Source organism: Antechinus flavipes, chromosome 5 (genome assembly GCF_016432865.1).
Source record: "Antechinus flavipes isolate AdamAnt ecotype Samford, QLD, Australia chromosome 5, AdamAnt_v2, whole genome shotgun sequence".
NCBI lineage: Eukaryota > Metazoa > Chordata > Mammalia > Dasyuromorphia > Dasyuridae > Antechinus > Antechinus flavipes.
This window is the reverse complement of record NC_067402.1, coordinates 134,666,893-134,688,970: the sequence shown is the minus strand read 5'-3', so window position 1 is coordinate 134,688,970 and position 22,078 is coordinate 134,666,893. Positions and strand designations below refer to the sequence as shown.

Genomic DNA, 22,078 nt, shown 5'->3' with positions numbered 1-22,078 from the left:
AGAGTTTTTGTGATACATAAAAAACTGGATTAAAGAGCAAGTAAGATAACAGGGAAAACAAAGAGCCTTTAAAAAAAAAAATCCTTCTTTTCTCTTCTTTTGTTGTATCCCTCTCATCTATTCCAAGTCAGTTATTTATTCTTAGTGCTCAGCTCAGCTCAAGACCTCCATAGAAATTTCTCTGGACTTCTGGAGCAGCCTTTTTTAGTCCCCCAATCAAGAAAGCCACAAAATGGCAGAAAGGAAACTTGTTTTTACCCCCAATTCCCCTGCACTACCAAAGAGTCATGGGCAGAAGAGGGGAAAGAAGGGAAGAAAGGACCCACAACAAAACAATTTTCGTCAGATCTTTTTAATCTGATAGCTTATTACTGGTGGCTGGTGCAGATATATTTCTCTTTATTCATGCTGATCACTTCAAAGAGGACACCTAAAGTTCTCTTTGCTTCAATCTCTTTAAGCTATATTTTTGGAGAATCTCATTTGCCTATCATGTTAGCCCTGGGGCCTTCTCCCCTCTGAGACCTTGTAGCCCTATGTAGACCTCAGTTCTTGGCCTATATGTGTGTTTTTTGGGTTAGGTGAACTGATTGGAGCCTCTAATCTTGTAAAATTCAAAAGCTTAGGAGAATATGCCACGGGATCCAAGTCTCATTCCGGTTTTTACATCCAGCCCAACAAAAATGTCTCACCGAAGAGTAATCTGTAAGCGTGACCTCTATCACCCAGCCTATGACAGGAACTCCTATGGCAGTCAAGCCACGTCTGGACATGAACGTGGCAGAACCAATATAATGTAGGAATTAATGTGAATCTATCTCTAGATGTTGAGAGAAAATGATTGCTTATTGAGAGAGGAAAAAAAATACACACTAGTAGAAAAAGATAAATGTAGGAACATACATCAATATATAAGTAGATCTGAATGAGACTAGGAAATTCAATACTGATCAATAAAGTTTACAGGATAGAGGAACCAGGCCATGAAGGTAATGTTGCAAGCCAATTCCTTTTTTCAGTTTCTATGTCAAGAAGAAAGTTTTTAACTACTACTTACTACTTATTGCTTCCTTCAAAACGCCTTCCAAACTTGAAGTTTTAGTGCCCAATTATTTCACTTCTCTGGTAAACACTTGATGGTTTGGGGAAAATTGATAAGACAACCTTACAATATTCCCACATGAGAGAATCTTTAAAATCCACATCCCATAAATGTTAGGATTGCTCCTAGTATTTATGTGTGGATGCATGTGTATGTGTAGGACATGGGACCAAAGTGGAAATTTACTTTAATGATTTGATAAGTTTGTGATCTTGATGTTACTACTCCCTTCAGTATTGCCATTGGCATCCCAATTATGCCATTTCATTTTGTGAGACTTTTTTGCCCATGGTTTTCCACATATCTACCACAAGAAGTTCACTAAACATACTGGGGATCTTCATTCAAATAATCTGGAATTTTTGATACTGTGTGGAAACCAAAAAAGTGCATTGTTCATTGGTTATCCTTTACTTTTAGTAACATGACCTTTGTGGGCAAACTTCTCTATCTTAAAACCAAGCTCAGCACATATTAATGTAAGACTAAAGTATGACTTGATTTCAGCCCTTATTATCTCTTCCTTTGATTATGCAACAGCTTTTTTTTACAACTCCCTGCTCCAAATCTCTCCCCTTTACAATCTATTCTGTATGTCAAATTAATATTCCTAAATTGTTGGTCTCACATCATGCCTTTATTCAAAAATCTTTTTTTTTCCTTTGCTGAGGCAATTGGGATTAAGTGACTTGCCCAGGGTCACACAGCTAGGAAGTAAGTGTCTGAGGCCGGATTTAAACTCAGGTCCTCCTGACTTCAAGGCTGATACTCTATCCACTGTGCCACTTAGTTGCCCCTGTTTAAAAAAAAAAAATCTTAAAAGACTCCCTATTGCCTTTAGGACTATTTAAGCTCCTTGTCTGGGCATTTAAACCTATGCATAATCTAGATCCTACCTAAGTTTCCAGATTTTTTTTTTATTAAGTTCTAGTCATATGTTCTATATTTCTGCCAAACTGCGAGACTAGCTGATATTTGACCTAGACAATTTTGCTTTGATGATACAGGCTACCACCTGGAATATACTCCTTCTGCCTGGTAGAAAAATCCCGAATTTTATTCAGAGTTCAGCAAAAGTGCCACCTCCTACTCAAAGTTGATGTTGGGTTTGGTTTTTGTTTTGTTTTTTTAAATTTCTCCAGTGATTAGTGTTGTCTCCTACTTGAAATTATGTTACTGCATTATGCTACATATTACTGTGTCACTATAACATCTTATAATCTCCTATTAAAAGATAAACTCCTTGAAGGCAGAAGTTCTGTTTAACCCTAACATCTACTATAGTGCCTTACCTACAACAGGTACTTAAAAATGTTTGTTGAATTAAATGAGAAAAGACTTACCTATACAAAAATATTCATTATCATCAATATTTACAATAGCAAAAATATTACATATAATTAAACCCCATATAATTAATGCCCCATAACTGGGGAAGAACTAAATAAATTATGGTATATGAATACAACAGAATATTAGTATATTCTGAGACACAATATGATGACTTCAAGGAAACAAGGCTAGTATTAAGTGATATTGGATGAACAAAGCAGAACGAAAGAGAAAAAAAAAAACCCACGAAAAATACAATTGCTAATCTTTGTAAACGAAGACAACTTTAACCAGAAACAAATCCTCTATCAAAATCATTGGGCAACTTTGTTATTAACACATAAAGCATTATGGCTGTCTGTCTTTTTAAAAATGGAAAGCTTCTAAGGAACAAGTTTATATGTACTATCAGTCATAATTGTTCTTCTGTATTGTTGTATTTGCTTAAATATTTTCAGGTGTATCATCTGGAATTCAACTGAGAGTAGCATATTGTGTTGAAACAACATTTATCATTAAAAATAAAAGCAAGCTAAGAGACCCTACTTAGAAATTGAACAGATTGAAACCATCTAAACCAAGAAATGAGGGGAAATGGAAATGAGGAAATTAAATGAAAACTAAATTAAAAAGCAAAATTCTTTCTAAAATGTGTGGACATGTAATAGTGTATTAAGAATACTAGAATGGAAAAAGGTGATGCTAATTCTAGGAAGATAGTGGTAGTAAACTTTAGCCTTTCTAATGGTATTGAATTCAGAAATATACCATATTGGAAAAAAAGCCAAATTGGATATATGATCATTCAAGTTTACTAAAGAGGATGTAATCTCTAATTTTGTGATATTTAGCAGAGCATTTATCTTCAGCTGAATGAGGATCATCTTCTTTATGTTATTTCCTTTAGCAGACACAATCTTCTAGAGTAGTTGTAACCAACAAATATCTATTACACCATAAATATTTATCATTTATTTGGTGGCAGCAAGACAAATCTTAATGAGTGTTCATATGACTTCTAAAGTGACTTGAGGCAATATTAAACTTAATCTTTCAAGACTAGAAAAGAGAAGTTAATAACCCATCTTCTCTTCTCATTCCTAATGCATTGAATCAATCACACATAAAAAAATAATGATACATGTTGATTACTACTGTGTTCAATATTTGTATAGCTCCATCAAAGGTAGAAATATGGTTGGAGGGACAACACAGCCAAAGAGAATGAACAGAGGTTGCCAGCTTATAGGAATGTAACATTAAAGAGAGAAAATAGAAAAATTTTGAAATATTGTTGTTAGGTGACTTGTATGTGTTGATGGGGGAAGAGTGCCTTTATTATAACATTTACTAGAGATTAGTATCACAAGAGCGGGGTAATTGGGAAAGTATTTGTGGAAAGGAGAATCTAAGGGAGTGTATTGAGTTGGATTACTTTGGCAGATTGATTTCTTTACAGAATGTTTTAAAATGCATGTGAGGTTGTAATTTATTTTCAACACAAGTTCAAAGCCCTTCTCCCCCTGAAATCCCCTTGAAATTCAGACTTTTTGGGCATCCCTGGACCCCATGATAAGAACTCCTGATCTAAGGATGGGTCAAATGAGATGATAAAGCACCTGAATAGTCCCAGAATGAAATCTTAGAAATTGATGTTTGAAACTTTGAATAAAAGGAGATAAGATTGTTTTCTGAATTCTGGGAATTAAGACTGAGAGAGACATGATAAAGAGGTTATAAAAAGATGATTTAACTAAGAATGTAAGTAAGCTTGTTGAGAGCAGGGATTATTTCATTTTTGTCTTTGTATTCCTAGCATCTAGGACAATGCTTAGCAGATATTTAAAACCGACAGAGGAATAAAAATGATATATCCTTTATTCCTATTGGGTAATCAATGTTTATTGAATTGAAGTAACTGCCAGATAAAATCCTATGACACTTTGGTTGTAAAGTGGAAGTTTCCAAATTTCCTATTAAGAATGATAATTCTGCCCTATACTTGTATGACTTCAGTTTATAAAGTGACTTCCCATATATTATTTCGTTTGATCTTCATTACAAACCTACAAGGTAGATGGGGAAACATCTTCCTTTAATTATGAAGCCAAGTTTAGAATTCTTTTCATTATATAAGTATATAACTTTTTATAAAGACAAATTTATGAATGTTGTACCTTGTATTTCATTCGTAATGTTTAAATTATATGTCTTTTACTCAAGATTTCAATTTCCTAGAGTGCAGAGACTATTTTAATTCACATTTCTTTATAGAGCTCCAACTCCCAGCTTAGTATCCCAAGCATCCAGTATACTGGATGTTCAATCCAGTTAAAAGGTGAGAGTGATGAGGTTAACTTTGTTCCCCCCCCCCCCATATTTGCCATTGGTCACAAAAGAAAACTGATAATTCCAGGATTTTTAAAAATCCATTATTATTAAAAAACAAAACTACCAAAGTGGCATGAGCAGTATACATAATGCAACCCCAACATTTATTATTGTATTTGTTCATATTTTAATGTCACACCTTTTTATGGAAGCCCAATTGTTTCTAAAAGCATCATTATCCATCCATAGTCATAAGACCTTTGCAAAGACTATGAAACTAAAATGATAACCTTACTAATGTTATTAATACCAATTAAAGTTATGATACCTTAACACAAAGGCAAGACTGATGGTAACAATTTCAACTATGACGGACTTATAATCTATTTTTGGCAATGGATCTTTTGGCTTCCTTCTAGCACAATATCATCCTGCACTGGCTCTGAACATTACATATAGTTCAAGTATTCCTAGTGATTCAATAAGAGAAACTCCTGAAGACTTTACAAGAGGAATTTTTTATTTTTAATGGAATCATAGGTTTTATGAGCAAACCATGGAACAAAGTTAAGACAACTTAAAACTTTTTCTTGGTAGAGCTGAAAGTCTTCAGATGTTTAAAACACATTTGTGAATTTGCCTTCCTCTGACATTTTGGATGTAACCAAATCTATTTTAAAACATAGGAATTTATGGGAAACCTTGAGGAACCTAGCTATAGTTGCATGTTTTTATTCTTTTTGTTTAGTAGCAGCTGGTGGAAATTGCTAAAGGGTGACACTGGTTTAGAACATAAAGAGCTTGTGCATCTATAGACTCGACTGATGTACTCACATTCCCTTTATTCATTTGCATTCAGGCCAGCAGTCCCATATAGGATGACTGACTCATAGCATAACCACAAAACATATTCTCCCAGCTTCCAATTATATGACTTCATATTCTACGTGAAGAGACATAGGGCCAAATATGAAATATAAAAATAGAAAAGCTTACTAGTTGAGTCCCAACGTCCTCATTTTATATAATGAAGCAACTGAGGCTGAGAGGCAGAGACTTGCTTATGAATAGGCTGGTAATGGAACTGTAGAGAATGAAATTCTTACACCCTATGGTATATGTCTTTAGGATACCACTGAATTTATGTTGATTAGGGGATTGCAATGTGCAAAAATATGAAGGGAAAAGAAGTGATATTATAACTTCTTACACATATTTTTTTTCTTATAAAATATTTGTGGAATGGTAGTTTATCATGTTCATTTTAAAGTTGAGGACACAAGCTCACAGAGGTTAAATGACTTGCCCCAGTTCAAAAACAGCCCCAAACCCAAGTTCATAAATTGAGTCCAGTGTTCTTCTACTGCATATGGTGGAAAACCACATGCACACTGTGTCCCTTCCTCCCCAACATTCAAAGCCATTTTTCTCCCTGGGAGGGAAAATTTATATGCAATCTCAGAGCAGGCAGCTACTTGGCTGTGTTTTGCCTGGTAGGCAATGATTCCCCAAATCATTTTTATGGTACATAGTATTATGACAGATCAATGCCAGCCTTGCAGCTGCTTAGCTATTAAAAACTATGCATGGAGATTGATCAATACCCATGTTTAGAACTTCCAAGTTATTTTTTCTTTTAATCTAAAAAATATGAAAATCTGTAGACACTGCATAGCATTCAATATTGGACTAACTTGAAAATTCTGATTATAACAGGAAAATTTAGTAGACATTTTTATTTTGATTATTATATAGAACTTGGTATCAGAATTTAAGTTCAAAAAAACTTCAGAGACTCCTCAGTCCAACTCATACTTTAATAAAATAAGTCATCCAGCTTTCTCCTGAAGACCTTTGTGAAAGAATATTCCTTAGGCAATCCATTTCACTTTTAGATATAGTTCTGTGAGAACTGTCTCCTTCTGCAAAATCCACCCAGTGCTGTCTTCCAAGGCCAAGCACAAGACTGATCCTTCTAGCACAATAAGCCTCCTAATGCATATTTTTCTATACCCCAATCCCTTTACTACATCCAAATATGTTATTATCTTGAGGCCCTACATCGCCCTAATTGTCTTTCAGCACTCTTCTAGCTTATCAACTTCTTCCCTAAAATGGGCCCAGAAGAAAAAAAATAGATGCAGTCTGACTAGGCAAAAACAAAAGTTCATCAAATCCTTAAACTTGGAAACTGTTTCTCTTCACTTTAGCCCAAAATTGAAGTTAATTTTCTGGTCTTATATCCTATCTTCTTGACAAGTTTTATCACATTGGACTCACTGAATTTGCAAAACTTCTAAACCCCTAGATTTCAATGCTATGAATTGCTATCTAGCCATGCTGTCTTAATTTTGTATTTGGGAAGACTTTTTTCACCAAAGGATGACTTCAATATTTACCCCCATTTAAAAAATTAAACATTGACATAACCCTCATAGTTTTCATCTCTTTAAATCCTGTCATCTAGCATGTTAGCTTTCTTAATGCTATGTCATCTACAAATTTATTAAGCAGGATTATTCTTTTAAATCATTTAAAAAAAAACATTTGTTGAAAGGATCTGTGATTTCATCAATGCGAGTAGCCTCCAAAGATTTTCTACCATTGTAGATCAGCACAATCTCTGCAATTTAGTCTTAAGAGAATTTTGCCTATAACATTGAGACACTATGACTTATTCAAAATAACAGCCAAGTACAAGGGAAAGGAAAACTTGAAACTGGGTCTTCCTGATTCCATGGAACCCACACACTAAAGTATATGTTCTCTTTTCATAATAGTCACTCATAGAAATAGTGAACAGTACAAAGCTTTGAACTGGTCCATCGCCTATACCAGTACAGACTTTCTGAACAGATACTGAGTCACAGCTGACCACTTTTGGGGTGCAGCAATTCAAGCACCTCTGAATTCAATTTATTTATACAATTTAGCTCACATTTCTTCATTTGAGAAGGTCAATGTTTTGCTAAATGTCTAAATTAATTACATATACATTTGTCTTATCAGTTTGGGAGCATCTGTGATGATAGACACTTTGTAATGTAATCATTGCTTACTTTTTCATCTATTCACTAATCATATGTTTATTAATTTGACAATCTCATAAGCTTATTTTGTAATATTAATTCTTTAGGTGAAAATTGGGGCATTTGTCCTTTATTCTCAGGCATCTCTCCCAATCCACTATCTCACAAAGATCTTCAATGACCTGATAGTTCTTTCAGCAACTGGACAGCTAACAATTCTTGGCTCCCAATTCTTTATTAGCCATTTTCATCCTTTATAGTCCAGGTCAAGTGACCTGACAGGAAAAAAAAACAAACCAGCAATCAAGCAGTTATGTCTCTTTCCCATCAACCATCAGCATTATCCCATTCACTCAAGAGCATTTAACTAGAAAATGAGATATTGTACATGAAATCAAAGTAGTATTTATCAAGAAATATGTGCTAAGTGTTGCCAACTTCAAGTGATAAATAATTATCATTTATTATGCTGTAACTCTACTTTCCCTAATATGCCTTTAAATGAAGAATTCAAAAGGAATTAGCTATTCTGAATTTGGCATAAGGCTCTGAAAGTTGTTTATATGTCTTTCATAAAATTCTTATCATTTCTCCATGCCAGATAGAAAGGTTTTCTGAATTCATCTATGTTTAGGTAGTGGGGAATGTAGTATGATGTTTATTTTAACTTGTTTTAAGTTCCTTACTATTCCTATACTTTAGGATGGGCTTTTGTTCCATTCTCCCAACTAATATTTTTTAAAAATTTTCATGTGGTCAATAGTAGAGTCAGGGGGTAGCTAGATGGTACAATGGATAGAGTGCTGGCCCTGAAGTTGGGAAGACCTGAGTTCAAATTCAGCCTCACACTTATTATCTAGCTGTGTGACCTTGGGCAAGTCACTTAACCCCAAGCACTTTAGCCAAAAAAAAAAAAAAAAAAAAAAGTCTTTTCTTCCATTTACACCAGACCAAAAAGCACTCTACCTTGCGTTCCCATTGTTTTATGATTTCCTCAATGGAGTTTACTTCTTAATCTACTATAAAGCAACTCCTAGTCTCTTACACGTGACATAAATTCCATTCCCATTAAGACTTACTAAGCTATGAGATCACATTTTTTGTTATAATCTTTTACACTATCTTGTTATTTATACTTTGTATATATGTGAATAGACATTGTAAACTATAGATTTCACTGCTTCTTTTATTAGATTTTGTCTATGAATTTTTCACTGTTTCTGGATTTTCCCTATAGGATTCAGTCTTGTAGAAGTCCAATTTTCTTCTTTTCCAATTTAAATCACTCATTAGATCTAGAAAACTCTTAGAGGGGAAGAGGAGGAGACAGACAAATGAATAATCAAGAAATCAGTTTCAGTTTCCCCATCTATAATGATTGTACTACATATTTTACTGAGCTGTAATGAACATAAATGAGCATCAAATTTATATACTTTAGTATATGAAGTTTTAAAAATTAAATCACTATAAATAGTGCTATCATTAATAAAATTAACTAAAAAATATAAGAAAAAGACTTTCTAACTCATATCTGCAGTGACAAAAGAGAAATTAAAATAGACTAAAGTGAAAATAAGGAAGTCAAACAATGTTTGTGGTAATGGTCAATATTTAAGCAATGGAAACCTACTATATACACCAGCTATTTTTTTTAGACAAGAATTTTAAAAGTTAGTGCTTGTTAATTCATTTTATGTTCTAAACTTAATGAAATTAAACCAAATGGATTTGAAGTTTATTGCAACAAGAACCTGTTGAAGACTGATAGGAAAATGCACTGCAGAGATATACATCTCTTCATAGTGAAGAATAAGTCACAGATAGGAGTAAACTTTATACTTTGAACTTCAGTGCAAGGAGAGTTAAGAACTCTAAATTAAATGTCACTTAACTTATCTGTTTTCTATGATATTCTATGTATCAAATGAACTATGAATTCTCAAAGGGCTTTTTGGTCTCTCTTTTTCAAGAGACATTCTTATACCATATTAAATTGTCAGGGGAATTAGCTAATTACTCTTCACATTTACATTAAAAATTGTATTGCATGTTTTAAAAATAATTACAAAGTTACAGGGAGAGGGGTAAGACTCAGTGTCTTGAGCACCAACCCTGAAGTCAGGATGACCAGAGTTCAAATCTGGTTTCAGATATTTCACATTTCCTAGCTCTTTTAAGTCATTTAACCCTAATTGCCTAAGGGGAGGGGGAAAACCCTCCAAAACAAATGCAAAGTATACAGGAGAGAAAGAACAATGGGTTGAAGGCAAGACATCCTAGAGTTCTTCTAGTCCAGGGGTTCTTATTGGAATACATAAAACCCTCAAAAGGTATGTGTTTAAATTTCAGGGGGCTCATTGACTAGAATGGGAAAAATTTACATTATTTTCTTAAACTTCTTTGCTGAAATTTAACATTTCCCTGAATTATTAAATAACATTTTCTGAGGTTAAGAAACCTGTTCCAAGAAGGTTTTATAAAGATGAATGTTGAAAACTATCTTTGCATAAAATAAAAAGCTACTAAGAAAGAAAAAAGAAACTTGTTCTAGTCCATGCTTTGAAGTAAGCAAGTTGAATGGCTCTGAAGCAAATAACTAAACATCAGAATCAGGTTTGTCCTTTCCAAAAGGAAGTTATGTAGTCTCAATTTTGACCTCTTGAAGCAGTTAGATCTATTTTTGGAGATCCTTAATATTATTAAAGTATTTTCTTCTATTCAACTCAAATCTGTCTATGTTAGACCTGGTTCTACTTGGATTAAATCTAATCCTTCTTCCATATAGTAACCTTTCAGTAGTTAAGTCAATGATCATGTTCCCATGAACTAATTATCATCAGTTTCTTCAACTAATCTTTTTATGACATGATAGATTAGATGCTTGGCCTGTAATCCTTCTATGAATTTTGTCTATGGACTAATCTAAATTTAGATTTAACTTCTAAATAGATTGGCTAGTATGTGATGAATTTTTCATCCTAGATAATTTATAAAGGTCCATTTATAGAGATGTACATCTCCAACACTTAATTTTCCTATTAAACTTTATTCCAAGGAACACTCACACCAGTGAAATCAGATTCTTACCATAATTACAATTAACATGGGGGGGAAGGGGAAAAGAGAAAAATCATTTTAATTCTGCGGTCCACTGAATCTTCATATGTAAAATGAAAGGGATGAAGAAGATACTACTACCTCTTACAGTTGAAAACTCTGAATTTTCTACTAGTTATACCTTTAAGTGGCATGTAAGTACCAAGTTACACCACAATCACCAGCTGAACATATTATTATTTACTGAAACATCTTAAGTAAAAGTCTGCAAAGCTGTCAGTTTATAAGTAACAGACAGGGAGCTGGGAATATTATTATTATTTTTTTAATAAATGTGCTTTTGTTCACAAAAAAGTGAAAAAAGGACAACATCAACTCAGACATACATTATCTGGTGTGCTACTCTCCCACTCCTTGGCAACCATGATATAATAACACCTGATCTAGTCATGATCCTGAAGAATTTAACCAAAAGATCATCAGTTGCTTTTAAAACCCAAATATTCAGACAATCCTGCATTCAACAAAGCCTAGAAGGCATGACTATCCCTCTGAATTTTCATACCCAAATGAAGTCATTCTGTAAAGTACCTATATAATAAAACTATTACATTTTTTCAAAGGCTCCTATATAACATTACATATATCCTGACCACCAAGCCATAGGAATGGATTAATTTCAACACTTAAAACACTTAAATGGCTTTTGTGGAACACATATTGGTTTGAATTCTGTGCCATCTCTGAATAAATGTTAAATTCAGAGTAACAAATGATATTCATGAATTCAAACACATTTACACTAGATGGTAATAAGGTTGTAGACAACTTGAAAGTACTAATTAAAATATACCATGCACACTTTGGAGCATACGCAAAATCAGCAACATGTGTAAACAATTTCAAGAATGTATAGCACCAACATTTTAGCTGTAACATAACTGCTGACTCTAAAGCCATGCTAACATAACATTCTTTTCCCCTAAGTTATTTTGTTTACTTTCAAAGCGCTTTAAAACATGTTATTTTGTTTTCTTTGCTCTTGTAACTGAACTGAGTGAAATCAAAGAAAATGAGTATGGCAGTGTAGGCACTCTGACCACAATGTAGTTTTGCAATTATCCTTAATTCAGCACTCCTTTTGGTTACAAGAGATGACTGCAGAGCTTCAATAGAAAGAAAAGTCAGTCTTAATTTGAGTAATATTATGTTACCTAGAAAAAGTGAATTATTCCAAATGATATTCTACCAATTTCAACCAACATACATTTTAGAGAAATAACATTTTAAGTTTAAAAAAAAAATCTAATTTTCAGTAATTTAGCAAGTAAAATCTAATTTGAAATAATAGGTGTAAACAATCAACTGCTTACCTCTTAAAAGGATACTTTGTATTTCTAAATAAAATTTGACATTCAACCTTAACTACAGCAATCACAATAAGCACAAAACAATTCATATCAGAGTATATAGAAGTGCAGTTTATGAATCTTAGGATGAACTTATAGAAAATGCAGTCTTTTTCTTTTAAAGCAACCATGAAATCTGAAATTTTGATATTTCAGTGCAAAACCTCAGTATGAGGTATTTTTAAAATGTAATAACCACTTGAAAAAAAAAATCCACACAGTGGCACTCTTAAAAATGATAGGTTATGAGACAGTTTCTGGCTGATGAAAATAAGATAAGATGGCCTAAATATTCCAGTTGTTAAAACTAGCTTGTCTTCACCTAGATAATTTTTTCCCTTCATCTATTTTTTTTTTTGGGGGGGGGGAGGGAAAGGATGGGAGAAGGGAAAGGATTTTAAGAAAAGGTTTAAGTATACTGCCATCTAAGTCCAAGACAATAAGCTCCTCTTCTAGAATACAGACAAATAAGAACACTAGCTATCAAAACAATTTTTGTGATATTATCAGATGGAGTATTTCATTTTTCTTTAAAATCCCAGAACTGAATTTTACCACTTAAACAAAAAGGTGAAGACCATAACAAAGATGATTCATAAATCACAGCTTTTTTTTTTTTTTTTAAAACAAGGTCAAATGTTAACATAGTTGCTTTGGGTCAGAGGGGAGCAGCACATTGCTGTCTAATTTTAAAATTCTGTATATAGTGAACTAAGAGTCACCCACAAGTAATTACTAGAATATTTATGTACAAATCAATATGAGATGTATGAAAATACTAACTGCGTAATTAGGTTAATGGAATTCATTTACAAAGCTTTCTCCCCCAAAGGTTTCACTTTGGAGTAAAAAATAATTGTCAAAATCTATAAAAGGACACAATGTATGACACTCTTGCATGGATGTGATACTATGCCACACATTCCTCATCCTTACCAAATTCTGGTTAAACTTTTTATGAACAGCAGAAGAAAAGAAACCACAATGAGTATTATTACTAATATCCATAAAGCACAGGCAATACTGGTTCATCAGCCAAAATTGAACGGAAAATAGCTTTCTGCTACAGACAATATTTTTGCTACCAAAAAAGGAAAAAAAATTGATAAGTGCGTCCAAAAACCCTCCAAACAAACCAATCTTTTACTTCACATCAATTTTAACTTGTGAGTCAAAAGTGCAAACTACAGTTTTCTATGCAAATACCTCAAATTTTTCCCCACTTCATCTTAAATTCCAACAGTATTTTAAAAGAAAAAAAAGGAAAACAGCAAAATGATGCTTCATTTCACACAACAGCACTGAAGAGAAAAATGTACCTTTCTATATTTTAGTGCTACAAATCCTAAAGTTTGTAACAGTAGTTTCTGCTACAACAGGAGTCATTTTGCATGAAATTTTAAGCTTTTTATATAAGAATAAATTTTAAAATTTAGAAGTAGAAAAAAATAGCAAACTCTGTAAACCTTTGCAATTTTTCTATGCAAACCGTGTTTTTAAGTACTGAGCCCATGTTAATATCTCAAATTAGTTTGGGCAAGAAAGCAGTCTGGATTGAAAAGGGTTTTTTTTTTTCCCCTTTATACTATTAACTTAAAAGTAATATGGGATCTTCTAGCTCATAGAAAGGAATTGAGCTTGCTTGACTTTCTCCAGAATCTGAGTCATATGGAGCATCAGGAAGCTCCGTGAAACTGTAAGCCAGCTGTTCATCTTCTACATCAGACCGGACATAACTGGAAGGATTGGAGTATTCCTCATCTTCTACACTGTTGAAATCTTGTGGAATATATAACATTCCTGGATAGTTTCTGCTAACCAAGTCAATAGTAGTTTTTAGAGAGATTTTCCTAAAAGCCATTAGATGCATATGAGAAAATTTTGAATACTTGAAACGTTTAAAGCCAAGAGATTCTATAGCAATTTTCCAGCTTTTCATCATCATAGCATGTCGATTCTGATGAGAGGAGTCAGGAGTGATGATGAGTAACAGGCCATTTAATACTAAAAGTTCATGGGCTTTTTTGCAACAAATCCACCGCTGATAAGGTGATGGGAAATAAGAAAGAAGGAGAGAAAAAACAACTACATGAAAAAGCTCTCCAGGAAGAGAATCAATTGGGTTTTTCAGCTGTTTCAAAAAGGCATCTATTGTATCTTGTGCAAGTTGAAGTGGCTGCTGAAGCTGCAGGTTCAGGAAGTCACATTTATAGACACTCTGGGGAGAAGAAAAGTAGAATAAATTAAGACTTTGAAAATTACTGTCTGCTCAGAAATTAGAACAATCATGGACATATAGTTTCCATTCTCCATAATAAAGCACACATATACTCCCACTAGGCCTTACCCAAAATTATAATCCATTCAAAAAAGATGTAATCCCCAAATATCTGAACATTTCCTAAATATTTTTGTGACTAACTTTAATTTTCCTCATATATCTCAACCACACCCAGTTGTACAGTTTTGGGTAAAAACATTATGAAAAGGTAAGAAAATTGTCAGAAATGGGTAGGTTTACATTTATTGAAGCCTGGATTATCAGATCATAAGTAGAATAAATTATATGCAGCCATTTAATAATTTCTTTTAAAAACTTAGAAAATATTTATTTAAAATGTCTATAGGGGAAAAATTATACATTCTAAAATTCAAAAAGATCTTCGCCTGAGATATTGGACCAATACTAACAACTTAACAGAGATGAAGTATTGGATATGGATTTTAAAAATCAATAATCCAATTAGAAGAAGTAGGGACAGAATATCATGAAAGATTGTAGGAGGTTTTAGTTGACTGTTGTCAGAGTCAGTAGTGAATAGGGTTGTCAAACAAGAGTTCATTTGTGGGAATAGTCTGGGAGTTAAGAGTCTTCTCATAGTCTGCTTTGGTCAGAAAGTATCTAAATCGCTATGTTTAGGACTAGGTGCTATACATGGATTTATCCAAAAGGGCACGAAGGTAAAGGGAATTAAAAGTATATTATATAAGAATTGCTTGGAAGAAGTAGAAAAACTTAATATGGAAGCATGTGATAGTCACCTTTGTATCTAAAGATTTATGTGGGAAAAGGACTTTATTTTGTTTTTTTGGGAACAAATAGGAAAAACTGGAATCAACGTTAAACTTTTAGCGCAGTAAATATAGGCACAAAAACAGTAACTCTTGAGAATTATTAAATAATGGATTGACTACTAGAGAGCTAAATACACATTCATACCCTCCCCCTCTCTCCCCACACCATTTAAAGAATAAATTACTTTGGTCTCTTATTAGTTCATTAATTCTGCAAAAAGCCAATCACCTAGCTCAAATAGCCTAGGATGGTATGCCTTTCCACTTGAGAAGGAAATGAGGAAAAGAGCCAAATTAGGGAATTTTCTAGGAAAACAAAAAGTTGTAGGATTTCAGGGCTCCCCCCCAAAAAAAGACCCAGATTGTTGGGAGGGGAGAAAGAGGACTTAGCAGGAAGGTAATAAAGATCTTGGGTCATATATTTAGTCCAATGGCTTCCTTGATGAGAAGACACTGATTCAAAGAGGTTGGGTGACTTACTCACAAGTCTCAAGACCAGTATGTCAGAGAATAAATTTGAACTCAGATTCTCTTGACTCTTGATATAGTTCAGGTCAGCAAGTGAAAGTCAACTGATGTAATATATTTAATAAAACAGACAAGAATATGGCACATTTTGAGGACAATTTCCATCAAAACATTTAAAATTTACACATAGGCTAATTCCTCAGCTATTTAGAAGAACACACTTCTTTAATATTCCAAATTGGCAAAAGTTTTTACTGTACTTCAATTTGTATTATGGCCAAAAAAGTGGGAGGGAAGAGAAAAAACAGCAGTTAAGATCACTGTTAATTACTAAGTAAAGATCAAACATTAATATTCAATACTATAAATTTAGTTGTTATTTTTTTTCCCCAAAAAAAGTACAGCCAATCAGGTACACAGCCAGTATACTACCCATTTCTGCTGCAAAGGAAGTGAATTTACATTGAGGAATAAGTACATTTTAAAATATACTTACAAAGCTATCAGAACAAAAAACATACAAATAACTGATACCTCCACAGCAGGTACAATGTCTATGCCAACAGTCAGAAATTCTTCAAATTTTAAAAATGGATTAAAGCAGCTGCCAACATCAAGTAATCTGATCTTTCCTGAGGGTTGAAGCAACCTAAAAATAGAGATAATGAAAATGACAAATTGTTGCTTAAAAGATACCATTTTACAATAATCTGAAAATAAAAAGGAAAACATGTAGATAAATATGGTCCAAATACCAGAAGGTGGTAAATCCATTCTTTGACCACTTATATTTGACAAAATATATGCAATGAATGACTCTTTTACTCTAACTTGTTTTAGTGATATAAAAAGACCAGTAATCAATTTTATTCTCATTGTTACTAAAGAGTTTTTCTTCACTATCTCACATAGTATATCTGAGAAGCTGCAGGACAATTAAGAAACACGGAAAACTAAAGACCATACACATTACCATTTTAATCAAAATACAGATGTTGCACAAATCAGAAAGATGAATGCTCAAAGACAACAAAAATAAAAACATAGAAATAATGAGCTCAGATTGGATGCACATAATCCTTTTTGGCAAAAGGACAAACAAACAAAAACAAACAAGTGTACGTGAAATGACATAAGATAAAAACTGGGATAAAATATGAAATATTTTGTTTAAACATTGCCTGGGAGATCTTAACTTTGAAGGCATGTTGCCTTGATAGTATATCTTCTATTCTATGGGGCTGATAAGATGATAACTAATTTTTTTTTTTTTTTAACAGTGAAGTTGGCTATGTGAAAAAAGGAAGGATTAAGTACGGTAAAGTGCAGGAAGACCTTTTCAACTTTGTAACAAACATGTAAGACCTTTTCAACTTTGTAACGAACATGTACACTTTCAAACATCTAAGTATGTTTAAAAATTTTTTTTTGAAGGTCTGGTAGTTGAAGGTTTATGGTGAGAATTTCTGGTTATGTTATATATTAAACACTTGAAAAGTGTCCTTGACAATACCAATCTAAACTTATATAGATATAACCACATATTACAATAGCTGAAAATTGCTTAGTTGACTTCCCCTTAAAAGCAAGTTATACCAAACTTAGCCTACTATTTTTAAACATAAAAGAATGTGCAGAGCTACAGTGTTGAGCAAATCCAAATCTTCATGACTCAGCAATCTGTACAATATTTCTTTCTGTCAAAGTATCATTACTTTAAAACACAAATGGTCCAAAGGTAAAAGAGGTACAAAAATTCACTGAATAACCCCTTAAAAATTAGAATTGGTAAGTTGAAGCTAGTAACTCCATGGAACATCAAGAAACAATAGAACAAAGAAAAAAAATAATAAAAAATTAAAGAAAATATGAAATATCTGATTGGAGAAACAAATGACTTGAAAAATATATTAAGGAGAGCTCTCTCTCCTTATTTTATATATATATATATATATAAAGATTACTGGACTACCTGAAAGCCATGATTTTTTAAAAAAGAGCCTAGATGTCTATATGTCAAGTCTTTATAAAGAAAAAATACCCAATACTTAGACCCAGAGAACAAAACAGAAATTGAAAGAATACACTATCACCTCCTAAGAGAGGTCCCAAAATGAAAATTCCCAGGAATATTATGGCTAATTTCCAGGGTTTCTTTGTCAAGGAGAAACTACATCAAACTGCCAGAAAGAAACAATTCAAATATCATGGAGTCAATCAGGATCACACAAGACACAACAACTTCCACATTAAAGAATCAGAGGGCTTATGAACTAGGAGTACAACCCAAAATAACCTATTCAGCAAAATTGAGTATAATCCTTCGGGGGCGGGGGGCATGGATATTTAATAAAATGAAGAATTTCCAAATACTCCTGATGAAAATGCCCAAAGAGAAAAAAGAAAAATTGAGATTTAAACAGAAGACTCAAGACGATGATAAAAAGTTAAAAGAGAAATCATAAGGGATTCAATAAAGCTAAATTATTTTCATTCCTACATCATAAGATGAAACATGTAGCTCTTTAGAACTTTATTATTAAAGCAGTCAGAAGGAGTACCTAGAAAATAGGTTAAGTTGTGAGACAATTATGTTAGGATGATCTTTAAAAAATGTAGAAGTGAAAAAGAAGAAAGCCCTGGGAGAAGAGAGAAGGGAGAGAATGGGGAAACTTTTTCTAAAATATATATATATATACACACACACACACACATACACACACACACACACACACACACACACACACATATATAGTTTATATGTATGTATACAAGGAAGAAATTTTATAGTGAAGGAGAAATAGTGGAGTATAAGGCAATATCTGAATCTTAATGTGATTGAAATTACTTCAAAGAGGGAAGAATATTTATATATACATTTAGTTGCATATAAAAATCTATCTCATTCAGTGGAGAAATGAGGTAAGAGCAAGTTAGGGGAGAAGAGAGGACACATTAAGGGAGGCAGGGTCAGAATCAAAATAGGCTTTTGAGGAGGGACAAAATAAGAAGAGACAAAAAGATTAAACAGAATATATAGTTAGTAAACTTAACTGAATGGGATGAGCTAACCCAACAAACAGAAGAGATTAGAAACCAGAATCCAATAATATCCTGTGTATAAGAGACCCATTTGAAACAGAAAGACAGAAATGAAATAAATTGTTGCTGCTGAAGCAGGATCTATTATGCTTCAACTGAAGTAAAAAAAAGATTGGGGTAGTAATCATGATATCAGACAAATATAAAGCAAACAGACCAAATTAAAAGAGATAATTAGGGAAACTATCTTGCTAAAATGTGCCACAGATAACACAATTTCTTATAGCAGGTTTCTCTGATAAAGATTGCATCTCTCAAATATATGTGAAATTGAATAACAAATTAAAACAACTCTGAGTTACCACTTCACACATAGCAGAAACAACAAATGCTAGAGTATTGCTGGTGAACTGATCCAACCAATGAGAAATATGCTCAAAGAACTATAAAAATGTGCATATCTTTTGATCCAACAATACCACCACTAGGTCTGTACTCCCCCTCCAAAAAAAAAAAAAGCAAAGAAAAAGGGGCTATAGGTAGAAAATATTTACAGCAATTCTTTTTATGGTGGCAAAGAACTGAATATGAAGGGAATGCTTATTAATTGGAGAATGACTAAACAAAATTGTAGCATATGATTATGATGGAGTACTAGTGTTACAAAAAATAAAGAGGGGGGTTTCAGAAAAATATAGCAAAATCTCTATGATCTAATTGGAAAATCATTGTTCAAATAATAGTAAACTTGTAGCAAGTATTAATAACTCTGAAAGACTTGACTTCTCTGTTCAATACAATGATCATCAAAGACAATACCAAAGGACTCATGATGAAAAAATACTATCCTAGCTTCAGAAAGAACTGATGAATTCTTTTTTTTTTTCTTCCCCCAAATGAATTTTACTTACGTTCTTTCTTTTTTTTTTTTTTTAATTTAAATTTTATTTTATTTAATAATAACTTTGTATTGACAGAATCCATGCCAGGGTAATTTTTTTACAACATTATCCCTTGCACTCGCTTATGTTTCATTTTTTCCCCTCCCTCCACCCCCCCCCCCCAAGATGGCAAGCAGTTCTACATATGTTAAATACGTTGCAGTATATCCTAGATACAATACATATTTGCAGAACCGAACAAAGAACTGATAAATTCTTGATGGCAAATCAAAGTATAACTTTCTCACTTTTTTGGCTTTGTTTTACAATAAGGTTAATGTAACTGATATCACATTGTTTGCCTTTTCAGTGAGTGAAGGAAGGGATTGCAATAAGAAAAATAATCTGGAACTCAAAATTTAAAAAGTAAAGAATGTTGAAAATAAGTAAGTTTTAAAAAAAATTTTCATATGGGTGATTAATTATTTTAAGCATTTTCTTCACATTCAGCTTTTACTTCAGGAGGAATGAAAGGGAAAAAGTATTTGTTAGATTCTTGCTATACTGCAAAGTCCTTTGCTATGTGCAAGGGATACAAACAGAAAAATAAATGAGTTCCCAGTCTCAAGTAGCTCATATTCTAAACAATGAGCACATATAGGACATTTCTTCTTTAAACTACCTAGGAAAGGCATACTAGTTCTCAATATATGATGGTAAAGCAGATGGTAATGCATTTTATTTTAATGTAACTTCCACTGATAAACCATACTTGAATCATTTGATGATGGGGAAAACATTGTTTTGTAGGTTGTTATTTAGCAGTTAAGTATTCTCTTTAATATCTTTTTGTTCAGCGTCTTGCCTGGAGGAAACCAACATATTTGTAGATATTGCCTTCTTCCACTGATACAATATGTCTTCTAAGTTTAAAAGCTTCAGTCTCTATGTATCCTTGGTGTAAGAATTTTATAATGGCATTTAAAAAAAAAAATCACTGGAGAAAAGATTCCTCAGGATGAAAGAGCTATTTGATTAATTTTTCAGCACCACCATCAAGCTTGTAGCTTGATACCTAGCTATGTACATTAAATGATTAATAAGATGTTTTGGTTCCCCTCTTCCCCTTTAATCTACAGGGTTACACTTAGATCTACTTAGAAGATGATAATGGGTTTAAAACTAGGCAGAATCACAATGGATTTAAGCAACTTCTCTGAAAAAATGCTACTGCTTAATATATATTCTTGATACAGTGTTAGTATTACATTTTCAAAAGCTAACAGTTTTTAAATGTGGACTTCACATACTCTAGTATTCTTTCTATACCAGAATATGTTTCACATACTTAGAGTATTTAGAGTGGCTTATTATTGTCCTCATTAATAAGGTAGATATCATTATTTGCAGATTTGCAGAAAAGGGCTTTGGAAATTAATGTAAAGAAAGGGAGAAAATCAAAGATAAGAGATGAGAAATTATCATTATAGATTAGCAATGTTATTGCTAACATAGATATTAAAAAACATATTTCATGACAAGTCATTTCAAAAGAAATCTGTTTCAGGATTGATATTTTGAACTACTAGGTAGCTGGAAATTGGGAATTTTATTTTGGAGAATCTATAACTGATAAGAGATTTTGGGGTATTGGGGCAGGCACTGTTACAGGATGCCAGCTGAAATATTCTAACTACTTAAACCACTTCAAAATGGTACTGGGGTTCAAGTCTTTTGTAAAGCTACAAAATACTATGTCTATGAATAATAATATCAATGTCTTAGAAAACTACTTAATTCTAAAATATATATATATATTTTTAAATCTAGCTAAGTATTATATAAGTAAAGTGCTTAACTGGAAGAAATCTTAGAAGAAACATCCAACTAAAATTGTAGAGTATGTAATCACTATGAGAGAAAGAATGGAAAATAATAAACCTGAGGTAGCCTTTTAGAAAAACTTTATGCCAAGGAGGTGGGATAAGAAAGAGAAGCCACTAAATGAAGAAAAAAAAAGATTAAGAACTAAAAACTAAGAACTAGGGTATCATGTTATAGAAACCAACATAACTAGAGAATATCAAAAAAGAGGCTGTCAAGAGCTAAGTGCTCTAAGAAAGCAAAAGGTTATAGACTAAGAAAAAGCTATTGAATTTGGCAATTAGATGATCAATGACCCCTAAAAAAGCAATTTCATGACAATAGTGAGCACAAAAGCCATATAATGGGAGTAAATGACAATAGAAGATACATGGCTATTATTGAAAGTAAAGGCTAAGTTTTATTAGGTTAACTTCTAAATTATTTCTAAGACAAAACAGGTATGAATACTAGTGACTTAATGAT

General features: G+C 32.8%; 1 protein-coding gene across 1 annotated transcript in view; it reads right to left on the bottom strand.

The window, feature by feature from the left end:
• Window positions 1-11,163: 11,163 nt before the first annotated feature.
• The window catches only part of BMT2 (base methyltransferase of 25S rRNA 2 homolog), a 57,864-nt gene continuing 46,949 nt past the window's right edge, over window positions 11,164-22,078 (bottom strand). Inside the window, exons 4-5 of the mRNA XM_051963519.1 lie at window positions 16,341-16,455; window positions 11,164-14,481 (exon numbers count right to left, since the gene is read on the bottom strand). Coding sequence (XP_051819479.1) covers window positions 13,852-14,481; window positions 16,341-16,455 — 745 coding nt within the window. The 3' untranslated portion in view covers window positions 11,164-13,851. The remainder of the gene's footprint in view (window positions 14,482-16,340; window positions 16,456-22,078) is intronic.